Below are 16970 nucleotides of genomic sequence, written 5' to 3'. Positions count from 1 at the left end.
AGCTTTGTCTAGTTGGGAAAGAATATGGAACTGAATGTGATTGATGCTGACAGTCAGAGTCCACAGTCTTCTGGGCCAGAGTAAGGATATGTTCCTGACAAGTAATGCCAGGGTTTTTTAAACCATGTTTCTGGAAGTCCTGTATCTATTTCCCCAGGAGAGGGGTCCCTAGTTAGAGTGTCGGGGAAGGTCTGCGTCAGTGCCCATGGAGGGTGGAAGTGCCTTAGGCTTAAATTCTGTGAGCAGCTGTGACAACCCTGGCTGTAGCAGCAGTGTAGTAGTGGCCAACAGTTCACTTCACATGCCAGATGGCACTGACCAACAAGGAGAAGGACAAACCCTGACAAGCCTCCTTCATAGCCCCTTAGTACCAATCTCCAGCTGTCCAGAAGGAACTAAGAAATGGGAACTGGTGGTCAGGGAAAGGTGGGTTGCAGCCAGGGTTGGGCTAGGAGCCAGGCTCTCCCTCCTCTGAGCTATTCACAGGCTTGCTTCTCACAGTTGACACAAGCCCTCAATAAGCTCCCCACCATTCCCTGTACACCCTTTTACCCCAGGTATGCCTTGCAGATCTTCTACACCCATCAAGCTGCTGCTTACTCTAAGTCTTTGCTCATGCTTATTTATCTGGAATAGCCACCCCTCTCTTTGTCCTCTCCAGCCTTTTCACCTAGTTTTTCCTTACCCTTTAAAGTAGACTTCAGTCACTGCCAATGCTGTGGAGCCTTCCCTGATGAGTTCCTCTTGGCCCTAACCCCGGCTGAGTGTGGTATATTGATCCTAGTGTCTTGGATTAGCTTACATCATTGCACTGACAACAGTCTATTACAATAATCTGTTTAGGGGCACCTGGGTGGCTCAGTTGAGCATCTGACTCTTGATCTCAGTTCAGGTCTTATCTCAGGGTCCTGAGTTCAAGCCTTGCATTGGGCTCTGTGCTGGGTATAAAGTCTACTTAGAAAAACAAACAAACAAACAAACATCTGTTTATGTGTTTGTCTTCCCTCATTATACCGTGGACTCCCAGAGAACGTTTCTTGTTCATCTTTCGAGCTCCAGGGCCCACGATCCAGACCTGACACGTAACAGGTATCAGTTTAATTTTTGTTAAATTGAAGTACCACAACTTCAATAGTCCAGGGCTTTTGTAACTGAGAAGAAATATGTAAACTCTTCCTGCCTTCCTGGTGCATATGGCTTCAGCAACCTTTCCACTCTGGGTTTGTACTTTCTTCTATCTTCCCACTGGTACTACCATCCACTTACTACCTGCCTTCCCTTCAGCCCAATTTCTATCTATTAAATCAACTTAGGGCCAAAGCTGCTGTGCTTTGAGCAGAGAGAATGAGCCCATCCAAACTTACAGTTTCCACTGAGTTTTGGGACTCAAGTGGGAGGTGAGAGGTAGTAGTAGTGAGGTACAAAGAGCATCAGCTCTAGTGTCAAGCACACCTAGGTTCAAATCCCATCCCATTTACCAGCTGTATGACTTCAGGCAAATCCATTCACGTCTCTGGGTCTCAAGAGTTTTCCAAGCATAAAACACAGAGACTAATTTCTCCATAGGATTTGTCTTAGTTTGGGTTTCCCTGGAGGCAGAACTAATTTGCATGCAAATACCTTAACTGGGAAGCAATCCGGCCAGGGCTAGGATTAGGGTGATGCATGTGAAGTGCCTAACTATAAAATATAAAGAGGCCTTCTTACCTTCACGTTAAGTACCCACTCTGCCCTTAAGTACCCTAGACTGAAGGCCCCTCACCCTAGTCTCAACCCTGATCTAGAAAGTACTGACAGGGGAGCTGGAAGTGAGGTAGGAAGGAAAAAAAAACAATAGTGCATATATAATTAAGTTGCTGCTGGGAGCTACTGAGGTTCAATCCCACAGAGGAACTCTCAGAATTCTGGTGGAGAATGCACCCACCTAAGAGGTAAGGAGGCTCAAATATTTAGCCCCCAACTTCCATTTTTCACTGGCTGAGGACTGCCTCAGGGGCCTCCGTCCTGGCACTCCCTGCCTGCACCATACACAAGTCTAGAGATTGTACTAAGGCAGAGAGCTGCAAGTTTTTGCAATAGGACATTGTGGGTATGTAATAGAATGGTGAGTACCCAGGGGAAATGTGCAAGCCACAGCCTCTGCTGGAAGGCTGTTGTAAGGATGAAAGGAAATTACACAACCACAATGCCTAACACAGAGAACTCTTCTTCTCTTTCCCAATTTATGGTAATAGCTTGTGAAGTTCATGGAGATTTCCAGCTCTTCAAGAGTTGGCAACACCAGCAGAACTGCTTCCCATCTTTCAGAAGAAGCAAAAACAAAACAACAAAACAACCCCAAATCTAAGGGTCCTAGGTGAGCTCTAAATGCCCAGGGACCCAAACTTGTTGTGGAAGGCTGGTAGTCGATGAAGCTAACACAATCAAAGGGTCACTCCTCTAAGAACAGTCTCCTCTTGCATCTGCTCCCCATCTCTGGCTTTTTTATCCCTCACCCAAACACTACTTATGACATACAAAACTAGCATTAAATTCATAACTGCTGCCACTTACTCATCATCTTCATGTGACAGATACTGTGCCTTTATACCCATTAGCTTACTCCTTAGAATCCTGTAAGTATGATTTCCCCATTTTATGGACAAGGAAACTAAGTCTCAGAGGGATTAACCCAAGTCAGAAGCAGGATTTCAGTCTCAGGCTGACATGATACTCTTTCCGCTGACTTTTTGTCTCTTCATTGTCTCACTAATGCCCCTCCCACAGGACCACAGGTATACGGAGAATAAAACAAACAGCCTTTATCAAAGCCATGTTCTAGAGAGACTGCCCAATTATAAGCTAAAAAATGCACTTTCTAGAATCAGCATTTCCTTTTCTTCTCTTCAGGCAAAGAGATAAACATACTATCCCATTTATAATGTTCTACCTCTAATAAATTGCCATTTAATGAGAGTGACTAGTGAGAATTAAGTTGATGGGACAGAATAAACTACTTTTTGTTAGAAGGAAAACAGGAAAATAATCAATACTAGAGTGAAAATAAAGCATTTTCTTTAGGACTGAACATGAGGGGGCACTGTGGTCTCATTGCCATGGACCAGAAGTGGCTTTATTTATTCCCCTGAGCCTTTCTTTGTTTCCTCACCTGAAAATTAGAGAGGATACTACCTACCTCACAGGGTTGCTGTGAGGATTAAATGTAAGTACACACATTACCCAAACCATAGTAATTCCTCAAAAAAAGTAACACCTGTTCTTTATGTGATGCTGGCCACAATGTCAGTGTCATCCAATACCGAAACATGGAAGAAATCAGGAGCCTGGGGGCACCCGGGTGGCTCAGTGGGTTAAAGCCTCTGCCTTCGGCTCAGGTCATAGTCCCAGGATCCTGGGATCGAGCCCTGCATCGGGCTCTCTGCTCCACAGAGAGCCTGCTTCTGCCTCTCTCTCTGCCTGCCTCTCTGCCTACTTGTGATTTCTGACTGTCAAATAAATAAATAAAATCTTAAAAAAAAAATCAGGAGCCTGCCATCTTGCCTTCTTTTAACTCAAAAAGCTTGTGTGCAATGGCATAGGCAAGAAACGTATCTTAGGAGCATCTGGGTGGCTCAGTTGGTTAAGCGTCTGCCTTCAGCTTGGGTCATGATCCTGGGGCATCGGGCTCCCTGCTCAGCAGAGCCTGCTTCTCCCTCCCCACCCTGCTCATGCTCTCTCTCTCAAATAAATAAATAAAATCTTAAAAAAAAAAAAAAGTATCTTAAAGGACCATTTGGTGCTTTCCATCTTAGCTATCTCTCTGAACCCCCCTCCCCCAGTCTAATACCTATCTCATTTTCACCTTAAAATCAAGAAAAAGGTAACTTTGAATTTGATCAATCAGAAGTTAGTAGAGTCTGAGTGATATCCCTATTTATCCTGTCCCAGGATCCTTTCCTGGTCAGCAGCCACCTCCCACAGACTTTTATTACATCTTCAAATCAGCTTGGGCCAAAGCTAGCTTTCTTAACATCCTTGTTTGGTCATCTCCCTCAGGTAGTTGCTTCTGCTGTCTGACATCCTCTCATCTTTGAAGTCTGCAAGTACACTGCAGACAGACCACATCTTGTTCTGCACTGAAAGCTCCTGGGCAATGTGGTCAAGTACGTGCACTCCTCTACCAGTAACATACTGAAATAGAGATGTTATTTCCTGGTGCTGCTATGACCTTTGACAGCAAGAGAACTAATCTTGGCTTTAATAGATGAATATGCCTAGTATCCCCACTGCTTAATCTAGGAAGAAAAATAATTGCACAGGAATTAGTAACAGAGCATTCACTTACAAATTCCTGGTAAGAATGGCAAGAGATACCCCTCAAAGGTCCTATGCTCTGGCTGAGAATTCTTAACTAGGTGAAGCAGCAAGATGAAGTAACAGGCTGCTGAATGGTAGGGATAGCAAAATAAGAAGTAGGATTTGATACCTTGGCACTTTCCACAGTGATGTCAGAAAAGGTCAAGGGAGTAACCACACAGTGCTCAGAAATATGCACTATACATTCAGTGAATTTAGGCAGTATGTCAAAGACCAGTAATGGCATTAATTTGGAAACATGTAATTTAGCTCCACAATTTAAATATTCCCACCCCAAAACCTGTAACACAGAGGGGAAAAAAGGAAGATCTCCATCTTATTGAAATAAGATTTCATACAAACATAAATATATTTAAATTTCTTTTAACTATAAGTGAATCCAGACTGTTATAAAACAGAATACTATACACAATCGTCTGTATAGCTTATAGAAAACATCAAAACAAGAATGCTGAGTGGATGCTGGTGGTGAAAACTGCAGGGCCAAAACTTGCTCAACAATGAAACAGGGGCCACTAAAACTTAATGACCATGGCCCACCCCTACTGCTAATGGTTTTTTCAACGTCTGGACCCTAGAAATTCAGGGTTTTCTCCTTCTTCCTCTGCCTGCTTTGGTCCGTGTCCGGCTACCTGGCCGGACGGTAAGTTGCTTTTTAAAGTCCACTAAGCAATCTGTGGCTTCTGAAATGGAAACAAAAGACTTGATGGGAGACTCATTTAAGTCAAGATGTGCAAGGGCACTCTGCATCTCTTTGCTGCAGCCTGCCTCTTCCATCCTTGGTGAGGGCACCCTAAAGAGAAGGGGGAAAAAATTCAGAATTCAATATACACCTACTAATAAGCACTAAGTATGAGTCATGCATTATACCAGAGGCTTCTACATACATTTTTAGTTCATATCATCTTAGTAATAATCTAATCAGGTAAGTATTATCATTCCCCTTCCACAGGTAAGGACATTGGGTAAATCATATACCCGAAGTCACACAGTGAGATACTGAGAGAATGAGAAGTCAGACCCAAATTCCCAAACTTTTTTTTTTTTTTTTAATTATTTTTTTACCAAATTCCCAAACGTCTTGAAATCTAGGTCAGAAGACCAGGGTTAGGAGGGAAGAATAAATCACAGCTTTTGCTCTGCCTGTTTTAATGCCATGAAACTGAACTAGTCGTCCAATTCTTAGCCTAGATATGGGGGGAGGGTAGCACACACAGAGGCCACACAGTTCCATGGTGATTTCTACCTTCAATAGTTTGAATATCACACTATACACAGAACCCAGGACAAGGCCTGTACTTCTCTAGAACTACTGACAGCCATACTTCAGTGTATATCCCAATTTACCTGAAGCCTGCTGTCTCTGAAGACTTGGTCTTTATTTCTGCATCTATAAGAGAGAAAAAGTAATAATGTTAATAGTGTTGCAATCATACCACTTCTCACTGCTCGTGTGCTTTCTGTGTTCTGGGCAGTGTTTTTCATCAGTCTTAAACAAGTAGCTCAGATCCCCATCCCCAAACCCATAAAATATGAATACTCCCATCCAACAGGCTCAGCTGCAAAAGTATCAAGGTGAACACTTTTGAATGAACAACCTCTGAATAATCTACTTCAAATCTGGACTTGAGGAACAAGGAGTTGCCAAGAGAAATCTGCCACCTGCAGAGATTCACAACATGCTGATCTAGAAGCAGCAGGCTACAGGGCTTGGAGAGGCTGCCTTTTTATAGTCATCAGAAGGCAAAACAGATTTGCTTAGTGGGAATGAACTGTTAGAATGAGAAGGTAAGCAATCTCACCAGGCTTAAGCAAAAGCTCCTTTTCCATCTGCATCTAGTGAAATTTAACAACAGCAACTAATAACAGTAATAATAGCAGCTAACATTTATCAAGAGCCTACTTATGTCAGGGAGTATGTTTGGAACTTTACTAGATATAATCCTTAAAATATATGAAGTTGGTATTGCTAACTTTATGCAATGCTCATAACCAATCCACTCTACTGCTCCCTAAATACTAGGCACAAAGAGACAAAGTTACTTCCTACAATCCCTCTGGAATGCAGGTTGGGACAAGTAACAAATGATGCACAAAACATTAGGAGAAGGCAGAAATATCTGCACGTCTGGTTTCCCAAGCCTGTTCCTTTGGAAGGTATTTGGGGCTGTGTCATTCCCCTGTTGATTTGGAAATTTTTTTTCCCTTAACAGGAAGTCCTGTTCCTTAGTTAAGGGAACCTAAAATGAATCTCAAAGTCTGGCTAATGGGTCAAATGTACATCCACGTAACTCCAACAAATAGTGAGTTGGCAGTAGCCATTTTTACTGGAAGGCCTATGACATAAGCCCAGAAAACTGGTTCTGGGGTCTTCACCTGCAGTCCTGTGCTCAGACTGTTCCAAGAGACTGATGAGCCGGCCTTCACTGCGATTTTTTTCCTATGATAGAGAAAAACAGATCAAAGGGTTATCTCATGGCAGAGAATCTAAAATACAACTTCCTTAGCCCAGATCACACCTATCTCCAGGAGAGAAGGAATGTAGGACATAGCTCTAGGAAAGTCTTTTGCTTTCTAATAAATGAGGGTATACAAGTAAAAACTTTGTGTTTTTACAAACTGAGATGATGAACAGAATACATCTTCATGCCAAGAATATTATCCAAGAATGGATAACCAGAGTCAAGGCAAATTATTCCACAAAGATATTAAAGAACAGTAACCATCGACCTATGATAGATTTGGAGAGATTTTAAAATAGAAAATAACAGTTTCAGGGTAGCTTCTCGAAGTAGTGATGCCAGAAGAGCCAACTGGCTCTATGATACAGGCACTTACCTATAAGCCACAACTCTCAATCACTACCACAAAATCACCCCATTCATACCAGGGTCCCTTCTTTTGTCATGACAGATAATGGCTTATCCATCTTAGTGTGCAGTGATTGCTAAGTGAGTAAGCCTAGCATATGGAGCTGCTGCTTCATCTTTGATCTCTAAGTCAAGACTTGCTCTTCCTGATCTCTAACTGCAAAGTCCAGAAAGCACATTCATCTTCCCAGTGACCAGGGGCCAGACCTCACAGCTTCCTAAGACCAGGCACACAAGGTGCTAAATAGAGTTGATCTCAAATATGTGCCTGGCAGTGGGGGTATGATTGGATATCCTTTCTGGAAAGGAATTTGGTGGTACATTTCAACAGATTTTAAAATGTTTATATGAGTTCCACTTTAGGAAATCTAAGAAATAGTGGTACACAGATTAATGGTTCAAATACAATCTTATAATACAAAGAAGTAGAAAGAAGCTGAATGTCCAATAATATAATGGTTAAGCAATATAAACATTAAGAGTAATTTTTAAAAACAGTTAGAAAATAAACCCAGTGGGGCACTTGGGTGGCTCAGTAGGTTAAGCGGCTACCTCTGGCTCAGGTCATGATCCCAGGGTCCTGGGATCGAGCCCCACATCAGGCTCCCTGCTTGGCAGAGAGCCTGCTTCTCACTCTCCCTTTGCCTGCCACTCTGCCTACTTGTGCTCTCGCTCTGTCAAATAAATAAAATCTTAAAAAAAAAAAAAAAAAGGAAACCCAGGAATGTATTTATGCTATAAAGTTTATACACACACACACATATACACACATATATATACACAAATGGTCTCAACTACATTAAAAATGCATAGAAAAAAAGAAAATAGGCCAAAATACTAACAGTTATCTGTAAGTAGCTCAATTGTGGGTGGTAATTTCCCCTGATTCTTTATGCTTTTTTTTAAACTTCCTATATTTCCTACAGTGAGCATATATTACTTTTTAATTGAAAGAAAATATAACTTTAAAACAAAATCTTATTTCTAGATACACAGAAAAGGAAGGAGGAAGGAAAAAAAGCACAGAACAGAACTTTGGAGAATTTCCTAAAGCATTCCATACACACCTTTTGATTCTTCAGCTGCTGCTGCTGCTTCTCCTCCATAACTGAACATACCTTCCCACTCTCTTCAGGCTCACCTCCTTGGTCACCCCTTGCAAGCTGGAGACAGGAGTCCACATGATTCTGGTACTCTCTGAATGGGACCAGGGATTTACAGAGATAACACTTCTCATTCCTAGCCAATCAGAAGAAAGGGGAAAAAAGCAGTTTTAAGATTTGTTTTTGCCTCTGGGCTCCTGGATAAGTCTTAAATTGTGTTTTTATGTTATTCTGTCTCAATTGTGTTTTTACGTTATTCTGTGGAGGAGACATGTCAACCAATGCAGATTCGCTCAGCGGGATAGCCAATAAAACTAACCCGACGCCAATCAAAAGGACTGAGTGATTAGCGGTTTTCCCTGGCTGCTTCTCTGTATCCTGCTGTTGCAGCAGTGGGATGGTAATGAAATCAGTTCTTCTAACTATCTCAAACAATGCTGATTGCTCTTCAGCCATAAAATATTCTGTCAAACTCTTCTGAAATTAAGTGTAATAGTTTTTTCAAAGGGAAGTTAAGATTTAGACAGAAAAAGGAACACCAAGTGCATTAAATCAAGATGACATTTTTACCAGGGTGGATGAACTTGTCTGATTAGTAAATCAAGTCTGTATGCTGACTTCCCTAATCCTACAACCTGCAACATCAACTAGGAAGTTACCAAAACCATGTAGTTCTCCTAGAGTCTTTTGTGTAACTTCATATACACAGCTATTTTTATCTTTTTATAATAGTATAATCTGTAGAAAGAGAGGAAACTGTGTCCTTGAAGTAAGGTTTATTGGGCATCAGTGAAAATGGAATCACTGGGGACAAAGGAAGGAAATGAACAATCATTAACTATTTTTTCTGTAGCAAAGAACTGGTATAACGCCCTTTAAACACAATTTCTCAATTAATTCTTTTGCCCTATTAAGAAGGTACTTTTCTCCCCAAGGTCTTATTAGCTAATAAATATCAGAAGCCAGGTCTGCTTGATTCTTAAGATCATCTTAGTTTTAAGAAGCTAAAGACAACCTTCCAAAGCTTGCTATTTTAGACTCTTTCTGGCCTTTACTAGTCAGTTACTATACAGCAAGAGTGATCTGAATTAGCTCTAAGGAAACTTACTCTGGAGGGCTTTAAAAATAGGAGCAAAAAATTGCCTTATGAGAAAAGCTAGACCAGTGTACCTTTAAAAATTTATGAATTAATGCAAAAATCATATATTAACCCCCTACTATATGAGAGACAGCAGCACTGTGCAAGGAGCTTAAGTTTTTGAGTCAGGTGGGCTTTGCCAGTTCTGGTCGCATGATCTTAACCAGTTCTAATTTCCCTCCAATTTCTTTATTGAAAAACTATCTTATCAGCTATTGTGAGAGCTATGAAGTAAATCAAACACCTAGCACAGTGACTGGTACATAATATCAGGTGTTAGACAAACAGCTATTACTGTTAACGGCTGTCTCAGATGCATTTTATTAGATGCTGAGGATATAAATATGAATGAAGGCAAGTATATGCCTTCAAATAATTCACAGCCTATCCAGGAAGACTGAAATATCAAAAGAGAAAAAAAATTACTGCAATATGGTGGGATGAATATAGTCCTAGAGGAATGGCCACATGACAGGATTCCAAAAGGAACAAATGATCCGCTCTGCTCAACTGAATTAGGGAAAGCAGCCCTGAAATTTCAGGTCTAAAATCTATATTTCAAAGATAAACATTTCTGCCTAATGACTACTGCTATAATGTATTGTTGGTAATGTCTTTACTTTCAGGAGGTGTCACTTATACCCAATCATCCCATAGAATGTACTTTCTTAGTCAAGCTGCAACCCACAACCCAAGTTAGTCACCTATATTGCTCAACCTTTTGCAACTCAACTTCTGTACTATTACATTGCAAAATAGCTCACTGCTTTCCAAAAGTACCAAACACCAATACACAAATTCAAAGAAAACAGAAATCTAAGAGCAATGTACAAATGGAACGGGTGGCAGGCCTTTTTTAGGGTAATTAAACATATAGAGGCCATCTACACTGACATAAATTAGGAATAAAAAGATACAGAGGCCATCTACACTAATATAAATTGGGAATAAAAAAATAAATTCAGACATCAAAGCAATGAAGTGATTGGAAGGCCAACGAAAACCAGGGTAGGAGAGGAATGGATCTCTTTATTCAGTATAAGCCGTAGCATGTCAAAAGCGCTCTGAGAACACAGCATTACCTACTTACTTGTCAATGTCTAGGGAAGTCTGGGCAACTGTCCCACTGTCACTCTTGCCTTTGGCCTCTTTTTGTCTCCGAGTCAATACTTTCAACAAAAAAAGAAGGACAGGAGGGAGGGAAAGAGGAAGGAAGAGAGGGAGGGAGGAAGAGGAAGCAAGGAAGAGGGGAAGGGAGGGTGGGTGGGTGGGGGAGAGGTAGGGCAGAAGGGAGGGAGGGACAAAGAAAGAAAAAGAAAAAAACTGTTAGTTGGCAGTAGACTACAAATATAAAAGACAAAATGTATGCGAAGAAGCAAAGTTTAAAATCCTATTCCCCTGGAAAAAGTGCACTGTGTGGGAAACCTCTGCTTTTCTAGCAGAGAATAACACCTGTAATGTATGAACTGATATTCCTGCTAATGGGAGATCTTTTTATCCCCTATTGCCATGAGATCTAACAATCTAGTCAAGGGGCACCAGGTGGCACAGTCAGTTAAGTGTCCCCCTCTTGGTTTCAGCTCAGGTCATGATCTCAGGCTTGTGAGATGGAGCCCCAAGGGCTCTGTGTTCAGTGCAGAGTCCACTTGTCCCTCCCCCCGCTCATTCTCAGGCATGCACTCTCTCTCTCTAAAATAAATAAAATCTTTAAAAAATATTTTTTAATTAAAAAAAAAAAAAAAAGATCTAGTCCACATAAGGAAAGGTTTTTTTTTTTAAATTTTTTATTTATTTTTTTTTTATTTTTTTTTTAATTTTTTTTTATTTTATTTATTTGTCAGAGAGAAGGAGAGAGAGAGAGAGCACACAGGCAGGCAGAGGTGGAGAGAGAAGCAGGCTCCCTGCCGAGCAAGGAGACCATGCGGGACTCGATCCCAGGACCCTGGGATCATGACCCGAGCCGAAGGCAGCGGCTTAACCCACTGAGCCACCCAGGCGTCCCAAGGAAAGGTTTTGTATAGTACCCCAACTAGCAACACTGAATCCCTTTACACTTTCCCAACCAAAATTCTGTCTGGTGTGACACACACTCCAATGATGTATTCTATGACATACAGTAATGATAGCTACATCTATATGAGTATACCCGTATTAGCTCTAATCTTTACTCTAGGAAGTGCTCCAATTTTAAGAGGAAAAAAGTTCACAATGGTTAACACAACCAGTTTTTCCCACCACACTAGGACCACCTTCCAGCGCTAGTGGGTAAAAAGCTTTAGCCCAGGTAGCATACCAATACTTTGTCTCACGCCAAAAGGCATCTATTTATAAAATAACAGTCTCTTAAAAGATGTTGGAGGTTAAACAACTGTTTTCTAGTCTTCAATCCTTGCAGTAACAAGAAAAACTATAACCATCTCATTTCCAATCTTGTCTTCTTCCCTCTTGACTTGAAATCCCCATGCCATAGAATTTAGGAAGATTATCAGTTCACAAAATAATTAGTTTGTAAAGCACTGATCTAGTCAGCAGTCAGGAAACTTTCTCTAAAGGGCCACAGTAAATACTTCAGGCTTGGCAGGCCATATGGTCTCTGTCACACTACCCAACTCTACACTGTACTAGAAGGCAACCACAGACAACACATAAATAAGGGGTGTGGTATGTTCCAATAAAACTTTATAAAAACAGATGTCTGGCTGGATTTGGCCCCCAGCTGTTCATAGTTCACTTGTCCTTCTAGTTCAACCCTCTACTCATTTAAAAAAAAAAAAAATGCCTTCTATAAGCATCCCCAACAAGTAATCATACAGTCTCAACTTGATTATATACATTCACTGAGGGGAATTCACTTCCTCCTAGGGAAACTCATTCTATTGCTATACAACAACCCAGTTCATTCTGTATTTACTGGGGGCTGTATAAGTAAGTTTACCTCCTTTTCCATAAGTCAGCTCTCTGAACATTTAACAAGTTACATTACAATCTTGGATTTACTCAGGGACTATAGCTAGTCATTAATCCAATCTCTAATGAGTGCAGAAACTTTTGATTCCCTAGGTTAATTCTAATCTTTAAAACAATCCTCTAGGGGCGCCTGGGTGGCTCAGTGGGTTAAAGCCTCTGCCTTCGGCTCGGGTCATGATCCCAGCGTCCTGGGATCGAGCCCCACGTCGGGCTCTCTGCTCCGCAGGGAGCCTGCTTCCTCCTCTCTCTCTTCCTGCCTCTCTGCCTAGTTGTGATTTCTCTCTGTCAAATAAATAAAATATTAAAAAAAAAAACAACAATCCTCTAGATTGGTAGTATTATTCTGCCCTACTCTAAAGGTATGGAAACAAACTCAGAGGAATTAACTTTGCCAAGCTATCACAAATGGTAAGTGGTAGAACTCAGGATAGATCTAGATCAGTCTGATTTCCAATACCCAAGTTTTACGTTCCTAGTTGACCTTCACATACATCCCCATTTGTCAGTCTCTCTCTTTATGTGTGAAACCCCCAAATGGACCAAATACTCAACAAGCAATCTGACCAGTAGAGAGAATACAAGAACTATAAACTAACCCACAGAGACTCATATTCTACTTATCCAGCCAAGACTGTATTTGCTTTGTTGAAAATCTTAAATTGAGCTTAAAGGTAATTAAGATTCATCCCCTGCCCTTCCAAATTATCTTCAAATAAAATATTATCAAGACAAGTCTCCTAATTCTAAACTTAGGTAACAAAGTTGTTGGTTATTTTCCCTCCTTAAACACAGGACTTTATATTTATCCCTGTTCTTTTCAGCTGAACATTCTAGTCTGTTGAGATCATCTCCAGTCTTGATTCTGTCATCTGATGTTATCAACTCTCTTTTCCAGCTTTTTGTCATCTGCATATATGACAAGCATGCTTTCTACATCTTCATCCAAGTCACTGAGGAAAATGGTTATAATAAATGACATGGCCAAGGAAAGAAACCTATGGCATTTTACTAGATAAGCCTGTCTTCTTCCTGGTCCAAATTTCCTTTAAATACTTAAAGCAAGCAAGTATTTATTGAGAATCTTCAATGTGCAAGTAATTTGGGGGATATACAGGAAATTATGTAGTAGGGTCCTTGTTTTGTTTTTTTAAGATTTTATCCATTTATTTGATAGGGGGCGGGGAGAACAAGCAGGGGGAGCTAAATAGGGAAGGGGAGAAGCAGGCTCTCCACTGAGCAGGGAGCCCCATGTGGGGAATCCATACCAGCACCCTGGGATCATGACCTAAGCTGAAGGCAGGCACTTAACTGACTGAGCCACCCAGGTGCCCCAGGGTCCTTGTTCTTAAGCTTACAGTTTACTAAGGGAGACAGCACATACATTAAATAACTATAACACAAGGTGTAAAAAGATAACGCATAATAAAACAAGATTATATATACACAAGCAACTTTTTTTCCTCCTCCCTCACTCTTTCCTTCCCTCCCTCCTTCCCCTCACAAGCAACTATTAATAGTGTTTGTCTCTGGGGAGGATGACAGGGACACTTGGGGAATGCAATAGGAGGGTGGCATATTTTTGCACTATATACTTTTCTCTACTGTTGAATTAAAAATTAAAAGAGAAGAAAAAAAAAGACCAGATTATAGAGAAGTCTTAGATACAAGTTAAAGTACACTATCTATTTCTAAGGTTCCTTCCAACCTACAGATTTTTATAAGTAAAAATAAAGTACTGTAGGAGAAAACCATCCTGGACATAGCCATATAACCACCTTCAAATCCACCTCCTATTCTATCAGCCAGTCCACATTTCTCCATCTTATGTATAAGGACTTCATGATTTTATCAAGTATCTTGCTGAAATCAATTCTCAAAACACTGGCACCTCACAGATTACAGAAACCTTTATGGGTTGTTTTTTTCCCTCTATTTGCCCTCCATCTTGAATACCAAGTATTTTTCCCAAAGAAATACTTGGAAAGCACTACCCAGGCAAGGCTGAGAAAATAATTGCTTCTAGCACTTTATATATACCCCTATTGCACTTAGCACATTTCTGTTGTTTATATGTCAGTCCCCCTTCTACACTAAGCAACTTTCTGAATTCAGAGATTCTGGGTTTTGTTTCTTCAGCATCCTCAGGAGAGTACAGCATTAATTAGATGCTAATAAACATTTGCCAAATTAAATCACAGAAATGTACTCAAAAAAGCTCTTGTTTTATGAGGACATTCTCTGTGCCAGGGACTTTATAAACGTAATTTCTATTACAACAATTCTGCGAGGCATATATGATTACCTGTACTTTTTAGATGATGAATATTAAATAACCTGATCAAGATCACAAAGCTAAAACAATAACAACAAAGAAACATGGCACCAGGAACACAATAAGAGTCTAACTTTACAGAAGCATATGTTGGGGCACTGGCTAGATTAGTTGGTGGGAGTGTACAAATCTTAATCTCAGAGTTGTGGGTCAAGCCCCATGTTGGGTGTAGAGCTAAAAAAATAAAATCTTAATGGGCTGCTTGAGTGGTTCAGTCATTGAGCATCTGCCTTTGGGTCAGATCATGATCCCAGGGTCCTGGGATCAAGCCCCACATCAGGCTCCCTGATCAGTGGGAAACATGCTTCTCCCTCTCCCATTCTCCCTGCTTGTGATCCCTCTCTAGCTGTTTCTGTCAAATAAATAAATCTTAAAATATAAAATAAAATAAAACAAAGAAGTGTATGTTGTTTTATAAGAGCAGGCTGTCTTTCCTGGGAAATAAGAGGGTAAAGGATGCGAAAAGAAAAAGTTATAAGTGGTAAATGAGTGGGCAAGTGGAAAAGAATACGAGGGGAGAGATTTGGCCCATGGCTGAAAACTATATGCTAATTCTATTATTAAATGTTATGAGCAGAGTGAACTGGACTGGACCCTACAGCTATATTTTCCCTTTGAAATATATTACCCTATGAAGGAGCACGAAGGTATATGTTGTTCTAAAGGAGCCTACAACTTCAGTTCCTGAGGGCTGACACAGCCATTTCAAATAGCTGCAGGAAGAAATTTAAGTCCAAAAACCTAACTACTGGTGACAACAGCCAAAGATTTCAAAAGGAAGCAATGGAGTCTGAGGACAACTACCCAAAAAGCAACTACCAGGTAGGAGGGATAGAACAGAAAGGAGGGATAACACTGAGAGCTGAGAGAGCCACCTATAACCTACAACCATTAACTCAGGCCTTTATGTAACACTGGATGGAAAACATCCTCAGGAGCTATGCTTGGGACTTGGCTTGGCACTGTTAATACATAAAAAAAGCAGTAACATCTAGCAGAATAAAGTGCATTGACTTCAGAGTTGTCCAAGTTAGGATTCTACCAGCTGTGTTGGGTAGAGTAACTTGGGCAAGTAACTTAACTTTAGTATCAGTTGACTTACCTACAAAATGAGGTAATAGCATCTACCCTCATAGGTTTTGGTAAAGATCCTATCAGATAATCCAAATAAGTTGAATAGTGTCCAGCCCACAGAAAGTCCTCAACAAACCTTTGTTGTTGTTATTATATAATTCCTGTTATTATTCCAAATTATTATTACTTCTTAGCTTTATCTAAAGATTTAAGACTACCCTTAGAATGTTAATTAAAAAAATTTTTAAATATTTTTTTTAAAAAAGACTACCCTTAGAACCAGTGCCAAGCTTATCTATAATTTAGATTAGGTCTTAATCTTTAGTTCTCATACTAATTTGTACAAACAGAATGGTCAAGTAAGTATAACCTGGTCAAGTAAGTAACCAAAACCTTACAGAACAATTATCAATACTGTGTAAACATTTGTTTCTACACTGTTTCCAAAATCTAAAGACAAGCAATCAAAAATAAAGACATGTGGGGGTGCCTGGGTGCCTCAGTCTAAGCATCTGCCTTGGGTTCAGTTCATGATCTCAGTGCTGGGATCGAGCCCCAAGTCTGGATCTATGATCAGCAGAGACTGTCCCTCTCCCTCTGCCCTTCCCCTCGCTCATGTGCCTGCTCTCTCTCTCTCTCTCAAATAAACCCCTCTAAAAAGTAAAAACATGTGGCCTGGAACTGTAAACAGTGAAAATGATGACTCCCTGAGGAGAGTGGAAATTATATATACAAACAAGAGAGATTCTACTCAGTCTATCTCCCTCAAACTCAAAACTATCTCAGCAGAAAAAATGGGAGGCCACAGTGGTGCCTGGGTGGCTCAGTTGGTTAAGCATCTGCTTTCTGCTCAGGTCATGATCCTGGGGTCCTGGGATCAGCCCCATGTCCATCTCCCTGCTGAGCAGGGAGTCTGCTTCTCCCTCTCCCTCTGACACCCCCATGCTCATGCTTTCGCAAGCCCTCTAATGAATAAATTTAAAAATTGTAAAAAAAAAAAAAAAAGGGAGGCCACAGAATTGTATGTATGGTCCTGCTAAGACTAACCATCCTCCAACCTAGCATTTCCTCAGTGGGAGGTAAGAAGAAGAAGGGGAGGCATGTTCCATCCGCATGATGTGTATCTCAGT

General features: G+C 40.7%; 1 protein-coding gene across 2 annotated transcripts in view; it reads right to left on the bottom strand.

Moving 5' to 3' along the window:
* Window positions 1-4703: 4703 nt before the first annotated feature.
* Window positions 4704-16970, bottom strand: part of UIMC1 (ubiquitin interaction motif containing 1) — a 133261-nt gene continuing 120994 nt past the window's right edge. For both annotated transcript variants that reach the window (XM_045999404.1, XM_045999405.1), the window contains 5 exons: window positions 10558-10636; window positions 8294-8465; window positions 6733-6796; window positions 5704-5746; window positions 4704-5149 (listed from right to left, as the gene is read on the bottom strand). In XM_045999404.1, coding sequence (XP_045855360.1) covers window positions 4939-5149; window positions 5704-5746; window positions 6733-6796; window positions 8294-8465; window positions 10558-10636 — 569 coding nt within the window. In that variant the 3' untranslated portion in view covers window positions 4704-4938. The remainder of the gene's footprint in view (window positions 5150-5703; window positions 5747-6732; window positions 6797-8293; window positions 8466-10557; window positions 10637-16970) is intronic.

This window comes from Meles meles, chromosome 3, assembly GCF_922984935.1.
Source record: "Meles meles chromosome 3, mMelMel3.1 paternal haplotype, whole genome shotgun sequence".
Lineage (NCBI taxonomy): Eukaryota > Metazoa > Chordata > Mammalia > Carnivora > Mustelidae > Meles > Meles meles.
The sequence above is the reverse complement of the archived record's forward strand: the minus strand, read 5'-3'. Positions and strand labels throughout refer to the sequence as shown.